Below are 21,522 nucleotides of genomic sequence, written 5' to 3' on the forward strand. Positions count from 1 at the left end.
TTTTTTTTTAAATATGTTATTTTGTAGATACTTTACCTAGTTAAGTTATGCCTTTTTTTTGTAATCATATTACAGTATGTATTTCTCATCACATAGGCAGAAAGACCAAACTGGTCGATAGCCTGTTTCGTTGTAAACGAAACAAAGATTGTATATATATATATTATTGTTTTAGAGATTTATAAGAACCGTCCTAAGCTCCTCTTTACAGTGGTGTGGAGCAAAACATTCTATCTTAAAAATTGCGTACAAGGTGGTAAAAAATCTGATCACTACACTTTTCATGCACCCCCTGTATAGTGGTTTTTTACAAACATTTTTGTTCCAATTTTTCGTAACTTTTACTGTTTCTGAGTTATTTAGCAAAAACTAATTTGATGCAATAAATTTTCAAATCCGTTGAAATTTGAGCCAAAAAGTGCTCATTTGAACACCCTGTAACTCGGTTATTTTTGTTGAGTTCAGGGAACCACTCAAATTAACCGTCTTGAGCTCCTTTTTCCAGTGGTGTTGAGCAAAAAATTCTATCTAAAAAATTGCGTACAGGGTGACCAAAAACAGTCAATCACCATAATTTTCATGCACACCCTATATACTGGAAGCAAAAACGGTTCTGCAAACTTACGGTGCTGAGTTAAAGAGTTGATTAGGAACATTTTTGATCTCTTGCTAATTTTTCGTAACTTTCACCACTTTTGAGTTATTTAGGAAAAGCTGGTTTGATGCAACAAATTTTCAAATCAGTTGAAGTTGTGGTTTGAAATTTGAACCCTGTAACTTAGTTATTTTTGCGAGATCAGGGTGGTTCGACCATCTAAAAAAACGTTTACAGCTTCTCTTTCTAGTAATGTAGAGTAAAAAGCTCTATCTAGAAAATTACGTACAGGGAGATAAAAATAATGAATCACCATACTTTTCTTGCACACGCTGTATATTTGAAACAAAAAGGGTCCTGCAAACTTACAGTGTTGAGTTAAAGAGCTGATTAGGAACATTTTTGTTCTCTTGTAATTTTTTTGTAACTTTCGCCGTTTTCAAGTTATTTAGGAAAAACTGGTTTGGTGCAACAAATTTACATACAAATCTGAAGTCTGAAATTTGAACACGGTTTAAAGCACATTTTTGGAATTGATATTAAATTTCCTATCTAACGACATAAAAAAGCACTACCAAATCAGGTAAAGTTAGGCAGAAATGTGGTGTCAAAGTATAAACTGTCAGAAAGACGGTTTGTAAGAACAGTGAGGAGCAAAATTGTCTGCAAAACCTACTTGGAGTGAGAAAATAAAAATTTTAAGCACATTTTTGAAATTTTTATTAATTCTTCCTTCTAGGAAGAAAACATTACAAAATTTGTTACAGTCAAGGAGAAAACTCAAAGTTAATGTCAACAGGACTATAAACAGTTTATGACAATATTCCTACCAAAATAGTGATTTTAGATACATAAAACAGTATTATTTACACTAAACTGGGATATAAAATGTTTTTTATGGCTTTAAAGTGAAAATATTTTTCGTTACCCAGGTCGGTACTAATACAATACATTCCAAGGAAATACTTTTCAACAATTTTACGTTTAATAATGAATATTACTTTCAAATAGTTGAAATACCGAGAGCTTGCACGCATATTACCTGAGCGAAATCTTCTTTGAGAGGCGTGCCTAATACGAAATCGGCAGAAACCTTGAATCAATAATCGACTTAAATTGGCCAATTATTAGACTTATGCAGTGCCTGATGGGATTCTTTTATGTGGTTTGCGATCGCCATAATGGAGAACCTTCGGCTTTAGTTCTCCGATAAAATCTTCGACAAGATCAAGCTGGATTTCCGAATGACACGCACCATGAACAACCACATACGGTGGCTTAAGTCAATGTTATCGCAAAATTGAGTTTTTGTATTATTTATTACTTTGGTTCTATTATTGCAAGTTCTCACATACAAGTAGCAAGTCCAGCATAGGCTGAAAAAGAGATATTTTATATTGAAGACTAGTTTTTATGTCCAGTGTCAGAATATCAAAAATGTGACGCACTGAATAATTCATATCATTAAAGATGGAAAATTGTCAGAAGTGTATTTTTGAAGAGAATTCAAAAAAATAATGAAGAAAAGGCAAATAAATGCCCATCAAAAGCAACAATTCAAATGCCTAATAAATGGGTTTCTTGGAGGAACCACACTGTAAGTAGTCTTTACAGCTTCATGAAGCCAAATTTGACAGTTTTGTCGTTTATCAACACTTTTGTACTTTTCTCACGTCACGTGGCAGATGTTATAACTGTCAAAACCCTTTCGCCAGTGACTGTGAAACTATAAAATTAGTAATAATTGCTAATTTGAGAAATTACACTATTAGTTGTATATAAAGCTCCATGGAGACAAATTTGGCAGTTTTATACTTTTCTCACGTTTAACGGCAAAAGATCACTCATCCAAAATTCTACTGCCTGAATTGTTGCAAAGCCACATTTTTTCATTTTATTTTTTGAAGTCTGCATTAAATTCTAAGCAATATTATTTATATCAACTATTTAGCTATGCTATGTTAGATTAGATGTATCGATACCAAAGTCGTTTAGATAAGTTTCTTTCGTTTAAGGGCCTTTAGAATAATTTTACTCCAAAGATAATTTCTAGAGAAACCATAAAATAAAACGGTACAGTTAGTCAATTTCGTCATTCAAAAGGTAAATTAGTGAGAATTTAAAAACGAAGAAAAAATATTTCCGTTCTTCGTAGAGAAAATTACCTTGGGCCATCTCAACATATCATTTTCAGCAAGATTGCACAATTTACAAAACTTTCACTAAAACAAGCATAATTTCTACTATCGCTGCTGAACAAAGTATGCACATTGTTTTCAAACCCTAAGTAATCATTGGCGAATTTATGCCAAAGCAAATTTTAACGGTTAACGGTAAATTACATAGGTTGTATAATAATAGTGCCATTGTTTTCACTGCAACACAAGCTGTTCTTTTACTGGGCAGAAAATGTACTTAAACACGCCGAATAACTTTTTCTGCACAACAATACTCACAAACAATGGTAATTGCTTTTAAAGAGAAAAACGGCACACATGCATGCACGGTCGCGTACGAGAAATGCGAGTTTCTACATTCCAAATAATCAATTTTTTTGTCATTAGAATAGGTAAAGACACTTACCAGCAAACCAACATTGGGTTACCGCGAATTTCGGTCGAAGAAAACTCTCGTCAGTGCCTACCAAGTCGGCCATTGCTCCAATGAACACGATGATTAGTGGTACTCCCCAAGCATAAGCTTCGTACAAGTACAACCGCAGTCTTTCTTGGCTTTTTTCGGTACTTTGAGGTCTAAGATCCCTGAAAAAAAAAACTTGCATTACAAACTAATTTTAAATTATTGCAATGCTTGTACTAAATCAATGTAATAAGTAAACTGAAAATCTTGGCCATTTACCAAAAATTTGTGAACTAAGGAGATATTACCAGGCAGATCAAAGAAATAAGTATATAATTGATTGCAGTTTACATAATAAGAACGTTTCACTGGGATGGTTTGGGTAGATTTCAATATTTTGACTGAACTACATAAATGTGAAATGTTTATTAGTTGCTGAAGCTGTACAAGGATATTTTAGCTTGACTTTAACCAAAAGAGAACAATAATTTTTTTGTGTTATGTAGTCTATCATAAAATAGTGTATTACGTAATTAGTGCTGTAAGAAGCATTTTACGCACTAAATGGAAACAGAATCATGAGTGTGTAAAATGCCTTAGAGCACGAATGACGTATGGTTCATTTTTTTTCCCGTGGCGGTTACGTCATCAAGTGCTCCGCCATATTGAAATTTACACTTTGAGGTTAGGAATTTTAAAAAGTTGAAAAACACCAAAAACTACAGACAGAAGAAATAAAAACTTAATTTAGGGTTGTTTAAGTTTATTAATTAGTGTTGTTATTGTGAGACCTTCGTAGAATTTAAGATTTTTCTTCACCAAACTGGAAAACTTGCAACATTTGGTGGTAAACAAAGGCGGAAAGTTCCAATCAAACTTTGGCTTGGGAACAACAACCACATTCAATTTAAATTATCTGGAAAGAACATCACAGATAGGTGCATTCAAACGGGTCATTAACAGCCCAATACCAACGTTTCAAGAATTATTCCATAAAATTTGCAAGAAAGGAAAGGCAATGTGTGTATCCTGGGGACTATTAAATCCTAAAGCAGTGTTTAAACTTATAACAAAATTGTTTGTGTTTTAAGAACTTGCTTCTTGGTTTTGTGAGATTGCTTATTTATTTCCTTTTGTAAATTTACCCAGCATTAAATACATATCAATTTGGTTTTGATGTGTGATTTATTTAACATGTTTTTTCAATTTCAGTTCAATTTATTGTAAGAACAGGTAGGTACCTCAGTTAAAGAAATTTTCTAATTTTATGATTGTTTATGAAGAAAACTAGACTTCTTAGATAAAAAAGAAACTTGAGTGTACTTTTTAAAGATTTTATTTGTATATTTCATAATGTGTAAATAATACAATTAAAATAGTAATTTAACCTACTATCTGGTGGAAAAGTATTTAACAGTAGCACCATCTGTTTCTAGCCTTATAGTCAGAGAAGATACGGCAAAATTTATAAGGGCTATTTCTGCAAAATAATGGCATTTGATAAAATTTATGTATTAAGTAACTTGTATCTTTCTAATATTACCTGAAACTTATTAGAAATTTGTTTTTTCAACACTCTGCATATGGATTTTGACAACACCATTATAACCATAGCTTCAAACACCTTTTGTTTAGAGTCTTTTAGAGCAATTGATAATGGGACTTTTTAAATTTGGACCCTTTCAAAGCATGATAAGCAAACAAAGATTAGGCAAATAAAGGCAACTGAAACATAAGCTATCTAGTATTAGCAGCTTATTAATACCTCTACCAGAGTCCTTTATAGTATTAGGTAAATCACCTTGTCAGCTTCTGCTAAATACACCTTTACTCTATATCCATGTTTCTTCAAGAACCACTGGCTTCAATAAACTTGGTTTTTGTAGTGTTCTTGTAAAAACTCTTCTTGGGAGTAAGTAAATACCTATATGGGCTGTTTCCTTGTGACAGTGTTTTCTATTAGAAAAGGCATTTCTGTTCCACAAACTCTAGTTCCTTCAGAATGTTTAAAAAAGTACATTTTCAACGTATTAACTGCATATTTGTATCATCATAGGAATTATGCTACTGAAGAAAAAATAATAATGTAATATAAAATTTCACAAAAACATGTTATCTATTTAATTGTTGGTGTTGTTCTTAAAAATAATGATTTGTGGATATTACAGTTATTAAGAACAAAATTGGCTTGTTGAGACTTAGGCATGAGTTACATTATTGCTATTATACAGTGTGTCCAGAATAAGGAGAGCCACTATGGGGATATTGAAAACGTTTAGGGATACAGATTTGGTTAAATGGGAGAAAAGTTGCGTAATCATGGCCTTAATAAAGTGACATTTAGAAAACATCGACTTTGTTTTCGGTTTTTGAGATATTTTGAAAAAAGGGAATTTTTAGGTTTTACGTTTTATTTCTTTGTGACGTTAATATTGAACCTAGACCAAAACTAATGACACAATATGATGATATTCTAGACCTAGATGAACCGGTATTTACTTAAAACTGTATAAACAATGCACTACGCGATGATCTCCATCTAATATACTCTGATAAAGCAAGAAATAGAAACCAAATCAATTAGTTAGTTAGTTTATGGCTGGGCTTAAAATTGTGGGCTTTTTAACAGCTGTGCGTAAAGAGGATCATTACGTAACGGGAAACTATGCGTAATTAGCTATTTATCCTGAGGTCGTAGGTTAAAAGTATTTAATATATTAATAAATATGAATAATACTACAATAGTAATACTACTAGCAGGGTGTCACAAATTCGTGAAGTTTTCAGCAATTCTGATTACTTCCGGATATATCTGAAAAAAACCTAGAATTTTAAAACTCCTTTTCAATGGTTTTGTTGATTAATTTGATAAAATAGTTAAAAATATATAACACTTTATCATTACCACTTTTCCTCCTTTACAACGTGGTAATATCATATTTCACATTTGACGTACTTTGCGTACAGTATTTTTCTCTTTCTCTTCAAAAGAGAGCAGGAAAGTGTAACGTTAAAATATGAGGTATCCTTTACAAATTAAGAACAAAAATAGCGGATGCTCTTAAATCAATAATCTAGGACAAATCAGCACGAACCAAAATAATAAAACTAATTAAGAACACTGGTGCTTGTTATGGTTGTTTTTTCACCATTATCGTTAATCTTCATTTGCAAAAACTGTCACTCACTTCCTTCTTATTCTTCCGATAGTAGAACACTGCCAGAAACTAGACTTCTTGCCACATTAATCCTCTCACATCCTGGCATTAGAGATAATATTCGAATTATAAAAGTAATCATGCGTGCAACTTCCCAGAACGACAACCTGAACAAAGGTTTTAATTCAAGCAGTGCTTTTCTATCAGGGAGTAATCGATTCGTCTGCAATCTACGAGTTTTATGAAAAAAAGTCAATATGACCAAAAAGAGAAACAATGAAAGAATGAAATTACTGAATCGGAACGATGCCGATGGCGTGAGATGATCTTGAACGCTCATAAGTTGGCTGGAGAGTAGCCGAGGAAGAAACAGAAGAACGATTGATCAAGCGATTCCTTTATTTTTTATTGGGCGGCAATTTGCCACGCTCTGAAATTACGACTAATGCGTTTTTCATCAGGAAAAGAGAACGTGACTTTATTATTTTCCTGAAGTGTTGTATATCAGGAGACGAAATCATATTCTGCTCGCATTTGCTAAACTGGTTTTACGAAGGCAAGTTGGTGTTGAATGTAAATTTCAAGAGGATATTGACATATTTTATGATATATTCCTTTCGAGGAATGTCATAGGGGTACTACTTGAACAAAATTCCAAAAATCCTCTTTGGTACTGTGTTATAGATTATTCTTCCAAAGCGAGATCATAATAATAATTATTAGTGTATGAGAATTCTTGACAACTTATTTTGATTGATAACAACTAGTTTTTTAGATATAATAGATCTGAAAAAATATGCGTTTTGTAATTATTGTTCATGAATTGGCCTAAGCCGAAAGTACTACCATTTTCGGTTCTCTAATTAAAATTGTCACATCATTAATCATCAATAATGATGTATGCTATCATTATAGATTTTTCTCACTTCCATGTCATAATATTTCTGATTCAGAAAGATGAACAGATTTAATGATCATCGTAATTGACTTTATTTAAAACTGTAAATCCCGTTGTAATGCAAAATTCTCTCACTCAGCCAATACCTAACTCAATAATTGCATTAAAATGAACTTACTGCATCTTAAAGTTTTGATGATATCAGAGGTCGACAATGTCAAACATTTAATAAAAATAATAGTAGAACAAAGGAAATGAAGTGAATAAAGTGTTCAGTCATACGTTATTGTTCCAGTTTTGCTTAGAAGTAACGATAAGCAATTTGATTCAAAATACGTTGTTATTGTATGTAACACGTTTTATTAATAGTTGTGTGCAACATCTGGTGACATCTGTACTCAACTCTATGAGTTAGAAAGTACAGATGGCGTTCCAAAATCTAGGAACAGCACCATTAATGCCGCATCATTCGGTAAACACCGATCTGATTGGTTGAAAATGGTGAGGTTTTGTTTTTTGTTTATCAATCCCAACTATCATTTCTGGCATCCAGTTGACTATACTGGAACGAAGGTTTTGTTCTTTGGTTATCAAGCCCTATAGCCTCTCTGATGAGCCGTAATACGGCGAAACCGGTCAGAGGATTGGGATTGATAAACAAAAAACAAAACCTCACCATTTTCACGTTTTATTAAATCACAAAAGAATAATTTAAACAATCTTGTTTGGCTGACATTCAATGCTGTTAAAAGAACACTTATAAGGTAATAAAGGTTATTTCTTATTTTTAGGTTAAAACTAGTAAAAAAGGTATCAGAGTATGTTTACCACTGACATTTAATATCCTACCGAAACACCCTTAAAGTAAACTGAGTACAGTGGACTTGAAGTAAAACGAGAAAGGTGTAGTTCTGTTTGCTCTGTTAAGCACTCCATGTTTACTCAAGCAAAGAAATTGCTGTGCCAGTGTTTATTAACCATTTAAATAAATAAGATGGACATTTACACGTTTTGAAATTTAGGACAAAAAGCATTTCCTTGTCTGACATGTAACATGTTATAAGACCTTCAGTAGTTACAAAATTTGTGTGCGATACAAGGTATTCCAAATATTTCGAAACGGTCTACCTTTAAATCTATCTCTTGATGGACATTTCAAATTTTTAGGACTAAACCTGTTGCTCTTTCTTCATAATTTGAACTCAGATTTATCAAAACTTATCTATAACTGCTGATAAGAATTTTGGTAGAACGTAAAAATTTATTAAAATCATAACAGATCCAATAAAAAAATGGATTTGTTAGAAGTCGCTGGACCGAAGTACTCTTAAAATCTGAAGTAAAATACAGGGTATTAGGTTTGAATTAAGAAAGTTGGTATACTTTGTGACTGACCCTGTATGCTTGCAAACCAAATTCTTTAGCGAATAATCACATATGCCGCAGAAACCACGGCAGACACCAGCAGAACCAAGAGCATAACCCGAACGGCAGAGATGAGAACTCTCCGGGTTTAACCCAACCAAGAAATAAGACGAATCTGCGACATACAGGAACATTGTAAGATTGACGAGACAGAGACGGCGAGAATGGAATCAACACATCAACAGAATGGATGACAATAGAATTGCTAAAATTGCGAGAGACGGAAAACCACACTCTAGATGACCGTCAGGCAGACCACCAAAGAGGTGGAGGGATAGCTGGATGTCGACGTTGCAAGGAACTCCTTAAAGCTGAAAAAACAGACTGAAAACCTATTTCAAGAAGAAGAAGAAGAAATTCTTTAGTTTTGCCTCCATTTAACTAAAGCTCTATCAACTATAGTTTCTGAGATAGCAATGTTAATGCATCGAATTTGTAACACCCTGTATACACAAAATACTACTATATTTAAGAATCAATTTTGCATTATTTACACGTAGACTTGTTAAGCACAAAAAATCTGCTGCACTTGAAAAAGAAATGACACGTACTTCTTCCAGATATAATGGAAATTCATACTTGGAATTTAAATTTGTCATATTTAAAAAGAAAGTCAAATATTTGTGTTTTTTGTGATGTAATTCAAATTGAGAGGCCCATAATAATTCAGTGCAAGAAGAAAAAAATACAAACGTTCAACTGTTACTCAGTAGGTGCCATTTGTCGCAATTAACACAAAGTCTACGAGATCTCTCTAGTAACACCGTTTAGCTTTTACCATATCTATTCTAAACGCACGCGATATAAACGTTGGACTAGAGCAAATATTTTGTAAAACAAGGCATTGAAATGTTATTAGCCACTAACGTAACAAAATCTTGAATGAACGTCAAGACGTAAAAAAAAACGTAAACCGCATCTCGAAACAGATACCAGATGTCTTGAATTTTTTAGAAATCATTTACGCTCTCAATTCCCTAGTGACATACTGGTTAATTTACCGTAAATATTTCCGATTCAAAAATCTAACACTTCATTTACGAAAATAAACCGGTGTAGTAGAAACCAGAATTAGGTCAAACGAATGTTTAATTTAATGTGACAGGAAATTGTTAAAATAATAGAGTCAGCTGCAGTAGAATTAAGGAAATACCTTTAGGAATCGAGGTTAGTTTGAAGGGAAAATCTTATTTTTAGACTGTACTTTTCCCATAGTTGTAAATTTACCGTCAAAGTGAACGGTTCATATAAATATTCTGCTCAAAATTATAAACCGATAGAGCTGCCAATAGGTGTTATTTTTCGTGTTGTTTATGAGAACCCTCTTATTAATTAAGTATACAAATTTACTAGCCAGCCAGTACATATTTTATAAAGATTAATGGACAGATGCTGAAATTTATGTGAACTTTTATATCGTATTTTAATTTTGTTTTTCTCGGCTCTACGTTTTGGTTATTGATACGATGAAACGTGGCTTTACCGTTACTTGTTTATTTTATGTGTTTTTATAATTTTGTTATCCAGTAATTGGTATTGACGCAAACGTTCAGTGAAACTGAAAGTGCGAATTCCGACTTAAAATTAGTTTGATTATTTATCAAACCTCAGTTTTTTTCTAGAGAAAAGTATGTTTTCTTTTAATACTAACATTTTAGGTGGAACATTGAAATAACCCGTTATTAGTGGTTGTATATTTTTACTTCAAGAAAAAACTCTTTTTTAATACAAGATACTCAACTACCAAAAAATGTCGTTTATTTATCAAATGTAAACCGCTACATAACTTTAGGTAATAAAATCATCACAGCGCTGATTTATGTAGAAATAAAAAGAAATGTGGCGAGTGATTGGCTGTTAGTTGTTATGATAAATAAGGGGTAATTAACACACTTTAAGTTTTCTGGCAACTAAACTCTGGGTGTTTTAAGATATTACAAAATTAACCTTCAAATAGTTAGGGTTTTCATATAAAAACAACTATCAAAGTTCGTTTATCCACAACAGTTATGAAGAGTGATTGAAGTAAAGTGTCCTACTAAAAGGACACTTTACTTGGAAATAGTTATTTACCTAACAAGTGCGGAAAATGGTACTTTGACGCACGAGACTGCAGTTAAAGCAGTTAAGCAGTTAAAGGGCGGAAAAGACGCTTTCCGCATGTATTAGGTACATACAACATTTGTCCTACGAGTATCATTTTACATTAAATTGAACGAAAATGTATAGTAAAATTACTAAAATGGAAGCCTCTGTTTGCAAAGATGATTAAAAGTCAATCATATATACAGTTATGATTTTTTTTTTTTGAAAATCAGTAGTTTTCCGATATTGGCAATATTCCAGACTTTTTAGACACCCAGTATATTCTAGATTGGTAAGAGTGTGTCATGTAATTTATTGTTTATTTTTAAATAGTCATAAATGTAGAGATTTTACAATCTGTCACAGCCAATTTAGCCACTTTACAAATTGACGACATTAACCTAAACTAGCAAAGTTCAAAAATAACAACAATGACAATTTATAAATGAAACAGCATCTAGTCAGTGATATAGGATGGTTCAAATAATTAAAGTTTCAGACGTGGGAAAATCGCGAAAAATGTGATTTTGTGAGAACTAGATTACTGGTATAATTCGGTCTTTAACAATATGTTGAAAGTAATATCATAATTAAATGAAAGTAGCCAGGAATTTAAATAATATACTTTTCTGAATGCGTTTCTCAGAGATTGCAAGATAATTACGACGTTTTGACCTCATAAAGACAGTTGACCTCCTTCCTCCAGAACAAAAAAATTGCTAGTCATTAAAAGCAAGTTAAACTGAACTGGCAGAGACACTTATTGACTTAATTATTTCTACTTAAGTCCTTTATGCACGTGAACCGCTTTCAGTCGATCTGGCTACCTCCAATTCAAACCTGCATTTCTCTCCCTAAACTCGATAAGAAACGACTATTGAATTGAAAATAACGACGAAATTGCAGTGATTTTAATCTAAACATGGAGGCTTAGGACTGCAAAGCGATTCCCGCTATCTGTAGATGCGGCTTGGCGCGATTCTTGTCGCACCATGAATACCACTTACCAGAATCAATAAAAAAATATCATAAACACCCAAGAGCTCCCATAGAGGCGTCATTAGGTCCGGTAAAACGGTCGTTTAGATTAAAACTGAGATAATGGTAGTCGTTTCACATTGTTCCCATCGAGAACGCACAAAGAAGTGCCAGCCTCTACTCTGGTACTCGTTAACCCTTCTCATTTTGCTTGGGTGTAGACAATTTTGACAGACTAATAAAATAAATTCAATTAACGCCATACTATGTCAGGATATTTTAAAACTGACTTACACTGTAATCACACAACTAATAAACAATTTGCATTGAGATTTTTTAATGCAACAAGCAGAATTAAGGTTATTTAGTGTTGTTACAGAATAGTTCTTTCTTCAGATTATAATAGGAAATTTTTGGAAACTGAAAATATTTTCTAGCAATTCTTTTTGATGTTTGCTGATTGACGCTGATGGTATATTAGAAGTATCTAGAGAACGACTTAATATTGTTCATTGATATTTGGAGTGGGTCGAGTCCTAACTCTATCTAAAATATTTTGGACTTTGCGGTGTTGCCAAATTAGTCGGAAAGAACACCAACTTTTGATTTTTAAATAGAACGCCCTGTTTCTAATCTCATTCGTGAATTCGAAGAAAGAGTAAAGAAGGCTAGTGTTAATAAAACTTCAACACCCTGTATTTTCTGAAAGACGGATTTCCGGGATATAGTTTATAGAGCAAACTGGGAGTATTTTTGGACGTAAAATACGTGGTGAAAATTTGTGTATTAAAACCTGAATCACCCTGTATATGTCATGTAATAACCACCATAAATTTATCATTTATAAACACAAGAAAGTTGAACAGAGTAGCAGATTTCGGACAATGAAAAAATACAACTTCTCTTTTCGAGAAACGGCCAACGTTTCGATTTTTATTTCGAGTCATCTTCAGGGTTAAAAAACGGTTTCGGCTCTTTAGGCCATCATCAGCACTCAAATTTGTCAGATCAAGGCTGATCCACTGGAGATCACCGCCACCGAACACATGTCCAGGGCCAAAGGACAGGACTCAGGACGTCCACAAAAATTCAGGGGCGCAACACCCAACACAGTTAGACAGTCTAAGATTACTCAACACAAATACAGCGCTGTATGTTTGTTAAAATTTAGTTAATATTTTTTTAATAAAAAACCCAAATTTTTGACACTCTGTATCTCTGAAACTATCAACTTTTGGACTGTGGTAAGTTGGGTTATATCGTCATATTTAGAATTTGTGGTAGCATTTTTCCAGCATCTTTCAGGTACACCCTGTATAAGTTCGCAAATTTCGCTCAATGTTTAGAGCTGCGCAGATGAGAACAATTTTTGACGTTTTACACCGTAAGATTTACATCGTACACTCTTATTTGGACTTTTGCGATACTTTATACGATTTTTTAAAAACTGATTTTCTCAAGAGATAATTAGACTGCACATTCCAAGTTTTTGTAACCAAACCAGTTTGGTATTCTTGTTATTATTCAGGTCTTACCTTGCTTATCGACCGAATCTGTAGCACGACAGGGTTATGATACTACCTCATATTCTAGGTATGTGAAAATGCTAAAAAACAACTGTAATCCTATAAATTTTACTAGTAAAACTACGAACATTTTCTGAAAACACTCTTTCAGTTGCTTATTGACAATGAGCCTTGTTTAAACATTTCTAAATCGGTGCTCGCGTACTTGATTATTAAAGGATTTTCCCGAATTTTTATCGAGCAATTTTCTAAGAAAAGCTGGAAAATTTGTTTATAAACTTCACTAACATCCTGTAATAAAGTGTCTAAGCGGAACTGTGTTGAGTACCTACTACAGATTAGTTGTAGTCAGTGGGTTAGTACGTTTAAAATCATCTCATAAAATTCTCTCAGTTCAGTTCACTCAGTTCATAAAATTAGAAATGAGCGAATAACAACAATGCAGTCCTTCAAAGTTTAGTTTAAAAAATCGATTTCTCGTCATAACTGTCAAACCGTTGGAGCAGTTTTGATCAAATTTAAAACAAGTACTTATGAAATCCATCCATCTAATTTGAAAAAATAAGCATCTCTTATAAAACTCTGTTTTGAAACTTTCTTTACGAGATAATTGAGTTATTACGTTTAAAGGCCCAAAACCAACCCAACTTAAAAATTGTCTTGGAAACGCTGAAAATTGACTTAGAAACCAGTAAATTTACTTTGAAACGATGAAAATTGACTTAAGAGGCTTAAAAATTGTCTTTGTAATCAGTTTTCAGACAAATTGAAAAACTTTTGTTTTGAAACTAGTTAACATGAGCGGTTTTCAAAATGTTGTTAAAAGTGTCGAAACTTAAGCATATTGTCGATGATTTGTTAAAAAATTACTATAAATGTCTTTAAAACTACATTTTCTTCACTCCCACCTTGATTTTTTTTTGAAAACTTGGATAACACAAGGAGAGCAGCTGCACTAAGATATCGCAAAAATCGAAAAAAGATACCAACGTTTTTGGGACAATAGTATGATGAGCGATTACTGTTGGACTCTAATACGAGAAAGACTTTAAACAGTACAAAACGATTGTGTTTTTCTGTAATCTATTTCTGATTGTTCACTTTTTTTAAATAAATTTAACTGAGAAAAACTGCAAATATTTATTTATTAAATATCTCAAAAACTAAAACCTAAATGAGATTCGGATTCAGCGTTTGAAACTATTCTGGAAACTACTTTTAGATGCTCTGGTCCAAAACTGATGTATACTGAGTAATTAAAAGTACTTTTTCGAAAATTTAGTAACAGGTCAAAAAGCATAGTTTCTTATAGTAAAATTAATTCTAAATAGTACCTACAAAATACTCCTGTAGATCCTTAATTTCGTTTGTGCTTTTGCTTTATTTACCTACTCAAAAGCAACTTCAAAATGCAAATCTTGTTCTACTGTAAACAATTTCTACTTTGGTATGTTCCTCATTCATATTGTGACAGCTTATTGGACACCTATTTGATGTCAATAACTAATGTTAATTTTTAAATTGAGGTCACCCTTCTTACTGTAATTATACACTGACAAGCGAGTACTTGTTTTATGATCAAATTAAAGCCGTAATGCATCAAACACACTGACGTGCCTGGTTGAGAAATAGGCGCCAATCACGCCTTCATGTCTGTAAAAAGAACGAATTATTCTTCCTTGAGTATTGCGAAAAATAGCATCACAATACATGCACAGTTCAGCAATAGTTTTTAAGTGGAAAGTTGCACTTAAACCATTCGATATGCGGCCAGAACGAACACGTTCTCATCGTTCAGACTCTCGTAAGCTTAAAAATCATGTCAAGATTCGCGTTTCACTCTTTTTTGCATGGAATGGCCTGTTAGTGATTGATTGCTTCAATTAAATTACCAGGTGGCTGCAGCTCGGAAGATTCAAAAGGGAATTCAATTAACAGCATCCTCATAGGATGTTTTTTAGACTTAGCTGGTTAAGTTTTTGAAAATTGCCTCGTGTGGTGTTAACAATAATAACGAAGAACGCCCATCATAATCAGACACACCTTTCACTTATTTGCCTTTGATCTACAATCAACTACATCTATGATATTTATCATCGAACGTATATCCTTTCATAATCAATAAATGGGATCTTCAGACTCTCATATTCTGAAGATTGTTATCTTTAAAGCGTCCAGCTTAAAGCGACTAACAAGGAATTATTATCATTAACAAATATTTTACTACTTTGAGCATACAAAATTGCTTCTTGTTTGTGTTTGGTGTCGTTATAACGGCTCCTAGTCCTAGAACCGTATCTACCGCTAACGTGTGAAGTCTACCTTGCCTTTGCCATTGTGTGATACAATTTGTCGTGACCAACTCTTTACGCAATGACATTGGAGGCGGATTATAACGGTTACTAGTGTACTTATGGTTTTCACAGGTGGATTTACACTTGATTTGTGTTCTGCCGTTCTTAGAATTTGATGAGTAAAGGCTGTTCACGTACGATTCTATATGTGTACAAAGATTCCTTACCAGAAAGTTTGCATTCTTTTATTTTGTCTACAAAATGTAAAGAAGATTTTACACCAAAGAAATTTATTAATTTATTCATAAAGTAGCTTTAAGAACGAATTTCATCAGTGTAAAAAAGTTTTATGTCAAATTTTTCTTTAAATCATTTTACGATATGCGACAGGGTGCCACAAATTCGTGTCTAAGTATACTGATCTCGAAAACGGTAAGACATTGGTTAAATGAAGGCAAAGTTGCCCCCCTGTAGAAATCCCTGACATAAACTCCACCGAAATTGAGGAAACCCTAAGCCAACTAAAAAATGGTCGAGCTCCTGGTGAAGATAAAATTACTAGTGAAATGATAAAACTGGAAAGCACAACCACAATGGAATCCATGAAAATCTTAATGAACAAATGTCTTCACATCGGTAAGATTCCAAGAACATGGCAAAATGTCCAAGTCATCTTATTACACAAAAAGGGAGACAAATTAAATCTCAGCAACTTTCGCCCAATAAGCTTATTGCCCCATCCTTTTAAGTTCCTTACCAAGATTCTTAATTACGCGCAAACTAGATGAATATCTAGGGACATAGCATCGTATAGCACCTTCAAACGCTACGACCAACTCTTATAGAAAAGTGTAACGAGTACAATACGCCGCTCCATCTCGTTTTTATAGATTTTAACAAGGTTTTTGATTCTGTTGAGCTTTGGGTAATAATCCGAGGGCTGAATAATGCTCGAATAGACTCAAGGTACCCTAACCTACTTAAAAACATATACAAAGAGGCGATCATCACAGTTAAAGTGCAACAACCAATGGAATAGCAATTAACAGAGGCGTCCGACAAGGAGACACAATATCCCCTAAGTTATTTACCCTTGCATTGGAGGACGTATTCAGAAGACTAGATTGGGACAAAATGACCTGCACGTGGATGGTGGATATCTGAGCAATTTACGCTTCGCCGACGACATTTTAATCAGCAGTACGAAGGAAGAACTTATCGAAATGTTGGCAGACTTAAAGAGAGAGTCGGGAAAAATTGGTTTAAACATGAACATCGATAAAACCAAACTGTTGACTCCAGATCCCGGCTACGTACACTTAGAAGAACAACAAATAGAGAAAGTCAACGAATACATATATTTAGGACATACCATAACACTGGATAAAGAAAAACAAACAGCCGAAATAACAAGGCGTATTCGACTAACATGCTGCTGTAGGAAAATTGGAAACAACATTAAGAAATCCAACAATTCCTATCAACCTAAAAAAGAAGGTTTTCAACACATATGTTTTGCCAGTCTTGACTTACCTTATGGAAACAAGGACTCTGGCAGTTAAAAGCGCGAATAGACTAAGAACAACACAACGAGCAATCGAAAGAACTATGTTGGGGGTAAGCCTAAGGGATCATATGCAGAACGAGGGAATTAGAAAAAGTGGCACGACAAGACAATGACAGATGAACAACACGTATTGGTCATCCACAGAAACGACGGATCGACGATATAAACGAAAAACCGGGAAAAAAAATGGCACCAGATAACAATAAACCGATCCGAATGGAAGCAGCAAGGAGAGGCCTATGTCCAAGAGTGGATACAGAAGGGCTGCTGAAAGAAGAAGAATTGTGTCAAATGCTTTTGATAGATTAAATTATAAGCCAACTGCATTCTCGGTTGTATAAGTTCGACAATGTATTATACTATTGCAAGCTCAGTGGATCTCTGAGTTAGGAAACTAAATTAGGTTTCAGAAAGTATAGAGTGCGCATGCAGAAAATGCACAATTCGACTGTGGCTTTCTAAAATACTTTTGAAAACGTTGAAAACAAAGAAATTGGTCGATAATTGTAAATAAAACTTAAAAACAAAAAAAGTAAGATGCAAGCACAGAGATGAAAAAAATTACATTCTGAACCACACTTAACTTGAACTTGTTTTAAACTCAGTTTAAACGCCTTTAGTAATCATAATAAACAAGAGGGACGACAGTGACTCAGAACTGACGTTATTTTCAACCATATTGCAGGATTGAACTCAGACAAAACTAAGAATTCCTTAAAACTACTCGGTTTATGTATATGTTAATGGTTTGGTACCATTTAGACAAATATTACTCGATCTGAGATTATCCCGTACACCGGGTATAAGTTTTCACCATTGTGCTGCACTGAAACACCTTAAGATCCAATGAGTCACATTTTGCAACCCACATCATTCATCACTTGCATTCTTTCGGTGCAGTTGACCTAAGTATCACATTGGAAATGCTACGAAAAATAAATTGCATTTAACGAAGGTAAACCGTGATATTAACATTCGCAATGGAATTTCACAATCAGTTGATGACACTGACCTTTACTGGAAATAGCTTAAAAATAAACAGGTGCTAAATGGGAGTGTCAGTCATCGCACTTTAATTTCTATTATTTTAGTGTCATACAAATAAATGAGGGCTGGATGATTTCAAACAATATGTCCGACACCTCGTTCGAGTCTTTTGATGTGATACCAAATAAACAATCGCTCCGAGCACTTGGTGTAGGCCGCGATAGTGGATTTACCCTATAAAACTTTAGGTAACTTTATAAATAGCGTTTCGGATGAAATGCGTTGCGAAGACCACCATTAGGACCATCTGTTAATTTTATCATATCGCTTTTCCGATCGACAGCAAGATTGATGCCTCAAAAGATGTCAATTTTGACGTTAATGCGACAGACGAAACGTTTGACCGTAATGGACTGATGAAGCAATAATGGAAGTTCAAATTGCAGGCAGTTTAGATACAGTTACCTATTTTGTCCGTATGCCCGATTGTATCGAAGAAATGGTTATCAATTATGCTTTATTATCCAAAGAATCAAGTTCCTACTGACAAAGCCAAATTAAACACTACATACACGAAGAGAAGAAACTTTTTAAGAGGTTAACAAGATTTTCTAGGGCCGGTTCCCAAAACCTATCTAACGGTCCTCTTCTGCAGCACCAACACCAATTCGAAAAGCAGCCCAGACCAGCTGCTCCAAAAACAGATGCCATATCGGAGATGCGACTCCACTAGCAGTTCTACTTATGCTCTCGCTTCTCAGCTCTAAGGCTCTAAAGCTTTCTGTTCAAGGCCTTGATGTCGCTAACAAATTTTAGATTTTTGTCAATGCAGATACCGAGAAATCCGTTCTCTGTCGAAGATGAGATCATCTGTCCAGACAGTTGTACCTCGAAAGTCGAAAGAACACTTAAAGTTCATTACGCACAGAACACCATTTGCCTGCCAAATTCAGATCATCCTCAATAACACGCCTGAGAGCAGCCGAATCCCTGCCATTCCTAAGAATGGTGGCATCGTCGGCAAAAAGGGTAAATCTTCCCCTAATATCCAGAGAGCATAGACCATTTATAAATATGAGAAACAAAATAGGCCCCAGCACAGAACCTTGTGGCACTCCCAGAGTATTAGGCAACATGACAGAAACTTCACCCCCGCAGTACACTCTCTGGGTTGGACCGCTAAGATAAGATGCAAACGAAGCACGAGTCACGCCTCTAAAGCCGTAACCCTCCAATTTGTAGAGCAGAGCCTCACTATCGACACAATCAAAGGCCTTAAAGAGGTCATAAAACACGGCCGACGCAGATTCGCCCTCATTGAGAGAAAGGAACAAGGATTTCAAAAACGAGAAAATTGCGTCGTTTGTGCTTTTTGAGAGCGAAAAGCCAAACAGAAACCAGTTGAAGGCAGGCGGAAAACCGACCTGGGTGCGTATTCTTGAAAGGGAGTAATCAAGGGAAAAGTCTGTAGAATGTGACAGGAACCCGTATCACATTCTATCAACATTTCTCTTGAGAATTTCGTTCCCTGCTTTCAAGAATTAGGGCCCTGAAAAGAAGGATAAACGCCATATATCTGGGCAGCCAGACCGCCGATTTCCCCCCTTGTAGTGAGGCAATGATTTCTTTCAGTTCTAAGATCTCAATCTGATAAAGATAAAATGATTCTGATACCCTATACCTATTTCCAAAGTTATCAAAATAATACGCCACTTTCTGATCCGACAGTGCAGAGACTAAACCTACAAAGGACTGCCTCATGATCGGAAGTTCTAGTGTCTTCAAATTGATTGATTTTCAGGCATCAACAAAGTCAGTAACTCTGGCATCTCCTCCACATATAAAAATATACCAGAACCCAGAACTTACCGTTCTAAAAACATTAAAGCTACTTTATTCTTTATAAAAAGCTGAGTTATCAAAAGTCTGTTAGAAGCTTTTACAATTTACATAACTTAACCAGTTTAGAGCAAACGTTTATCAATACAGATGTTTGGACAATAAGGAAGTATTTATTATACAAGCATTTCACGTGCAGCAAATTGATCGACAACTAGACACTTCTGATTGAATAACTGATTTCGTTCAGGTTGTGTAAACCATTTGCTACTAAGTAACTACATTAGCTTCATGGATGTACTTCAATCAATTCAAATCAACTAAGATTAAAATTACTGAAGTGTTTTTGATGGGAAGAAAATGCTAAGTTAGGTAAGTGTGGGTAAAAAGAAGAAAATTTAACAAACATGGTGATATCTGATAAGGAAGAACTGGCGTGACTACATGCAAGAAGCTACGTATTACTCGATCTTTTGAGCATACTGATCCAATCCATTGTGTAGCCAGAGAATATCTCCTTGACCAATTTGAATGATAACTTTTGGAAAATCTTGAGCTGTTCCGAAAAATTTTCAATTCTCCCATAACAACTTTCCACTTCTCTTGTTTACCATTACGAAGATTATTTGTAATCCTTGATTTTCCATACCAAACAGGTAATTTTCAAGTGTTTTTCAAGGTTTATCATATAACAACACTGCTTAACTTCAGACTTGTAATATTAATTTTCTCTAATTGATAATAGATAATAATGATAACAATAGTATTTTACTTATAAGTGTAATCAGTACCTTATAAGCTTTCATCTTGACTGACAGTTTACTTGCTCGAGGAACTACACATGTAATTTTCAATTATATTAGCAACAACACAACTGTTCTACAACTAACTGGATTGAAGAAGGTAATTTTCTTTTCATTAACCGAAAGGAAGTGATTCGGTTATGGGTTCCACATCAACAGGTAAATACTTCTTTGACCCATTCTGCTACATGTTTACAGTTAAGCTTAATTGGATCAAACATGCCATCAAGTACGTTACTGAGTACAGTGATAATTTGATGATAGCCATTAAGTGCATTCGCATGAAGAAACTATATTATCAAAGTAATAATAAGGCAGTTCATTAAGAGTTCAAAAGAAATATCATTTTAGAATCACCTGTCCATTCAGTCACACACTGGATTAACAGGTTTTACGATTTATGGTTGATCATTATTATTAATACTGCAGGATAATGAATGTGGTTTTTTTTTGGCAATTATTAAGTCGAATTTAATTTTTTTAAAGATAAACCTTGAAAGGGTTTTAATTAATCGTATCAGTTGTTTAAATTGGCACAAACTAAGTAACTTATCTTCATTTGTATATTGGTCAAACTGGCTCGCAAAATTTAATGAAAATTAATACCCTCGCGAATAAAAGTGAATTAAACAACTGACAATAACAAATCGTGGAAAAGTTGCTCGTCTCATTCAAGTTTATACTCTCCAGATAACCAGTGCACAAATTTGTGACAGATTTATGGATTCGTTTTGTTTATAACACGAGCATGAGTTTTATTAGTTTACGTTTCATTCCCGGATAATCA

General features: G+C 34.1%; 2 protein-coding genes and 1 long non-coding RNA gene across 4 annotated transcripts in view; 1 reads left to right on the plus strand and 2 right to left on the minus strand.

The window, feature by feature from the left end:
* mthl1 (adhesion G-protein coupled receptor methuselah-like 1) overlaps positions 1–21,522 on the minus strand; it is a 68,106-nt gene that overhangs the window by 12,500 nt on the left and 34,084 nt on the right. For both annotated transcript variants that reach the window (XM_081985871.1, XM_081985870.1), the window contains one exon: positions 3,179–3,357. In XM_081985871.1, coding sequence (XP_081841997.1) covers positions 3,179–3,357 — 179 coding nt within the window. The remainder of the gene's footprint in view (positions 1–3,178; positions 3,358–21,522) is intronic.
* LOC145733193 (uncharacterized) lies at positions 4,496–4,943 on the minus strand. The gene is made up of 2 exons (XR_014179142.1): positions 4,719–4,943; positions 4,496–4,655 (listed from the first exon to the last, which is right to left on the minus strand). It is a non-coding gene; the product is annotated as an uncharacterized LOC145733193 (long non-coding RNA).
* Positions 20,717–21,522, plus strand: part of LOC145733190 (chymotrypsin B-like) — a 71,653-nt gene continuing 70,847 nt past the window's right edge. The window contains exon 1 of the mRNA XM_081985876.1: positions 20,717–20,894. Coding sequence (XP_081842002.1) covers positions 20,876–20,894 — 19 coding nt within the window. The 5' untranslated portion in view covers positions 20,717–20,875. The remainder of the gene's footprint in view (positions 20,895–21,522) is intronic.

This window comes from Ips typographus, linkage group LG8 (genome assembly GCF_016097725.1).
Source record: "Ips typographus isolate SLU linkage group LG8, UJ_Ityp_2.0, whole genome shotgun sequence".
Taxonomy (NCBI): domain Eukaryota; kingdom Metazoa; phylum Arthropoda; class Insecta; order Coleoptera; family Curculionidae; genus Ips; species Ips typographus.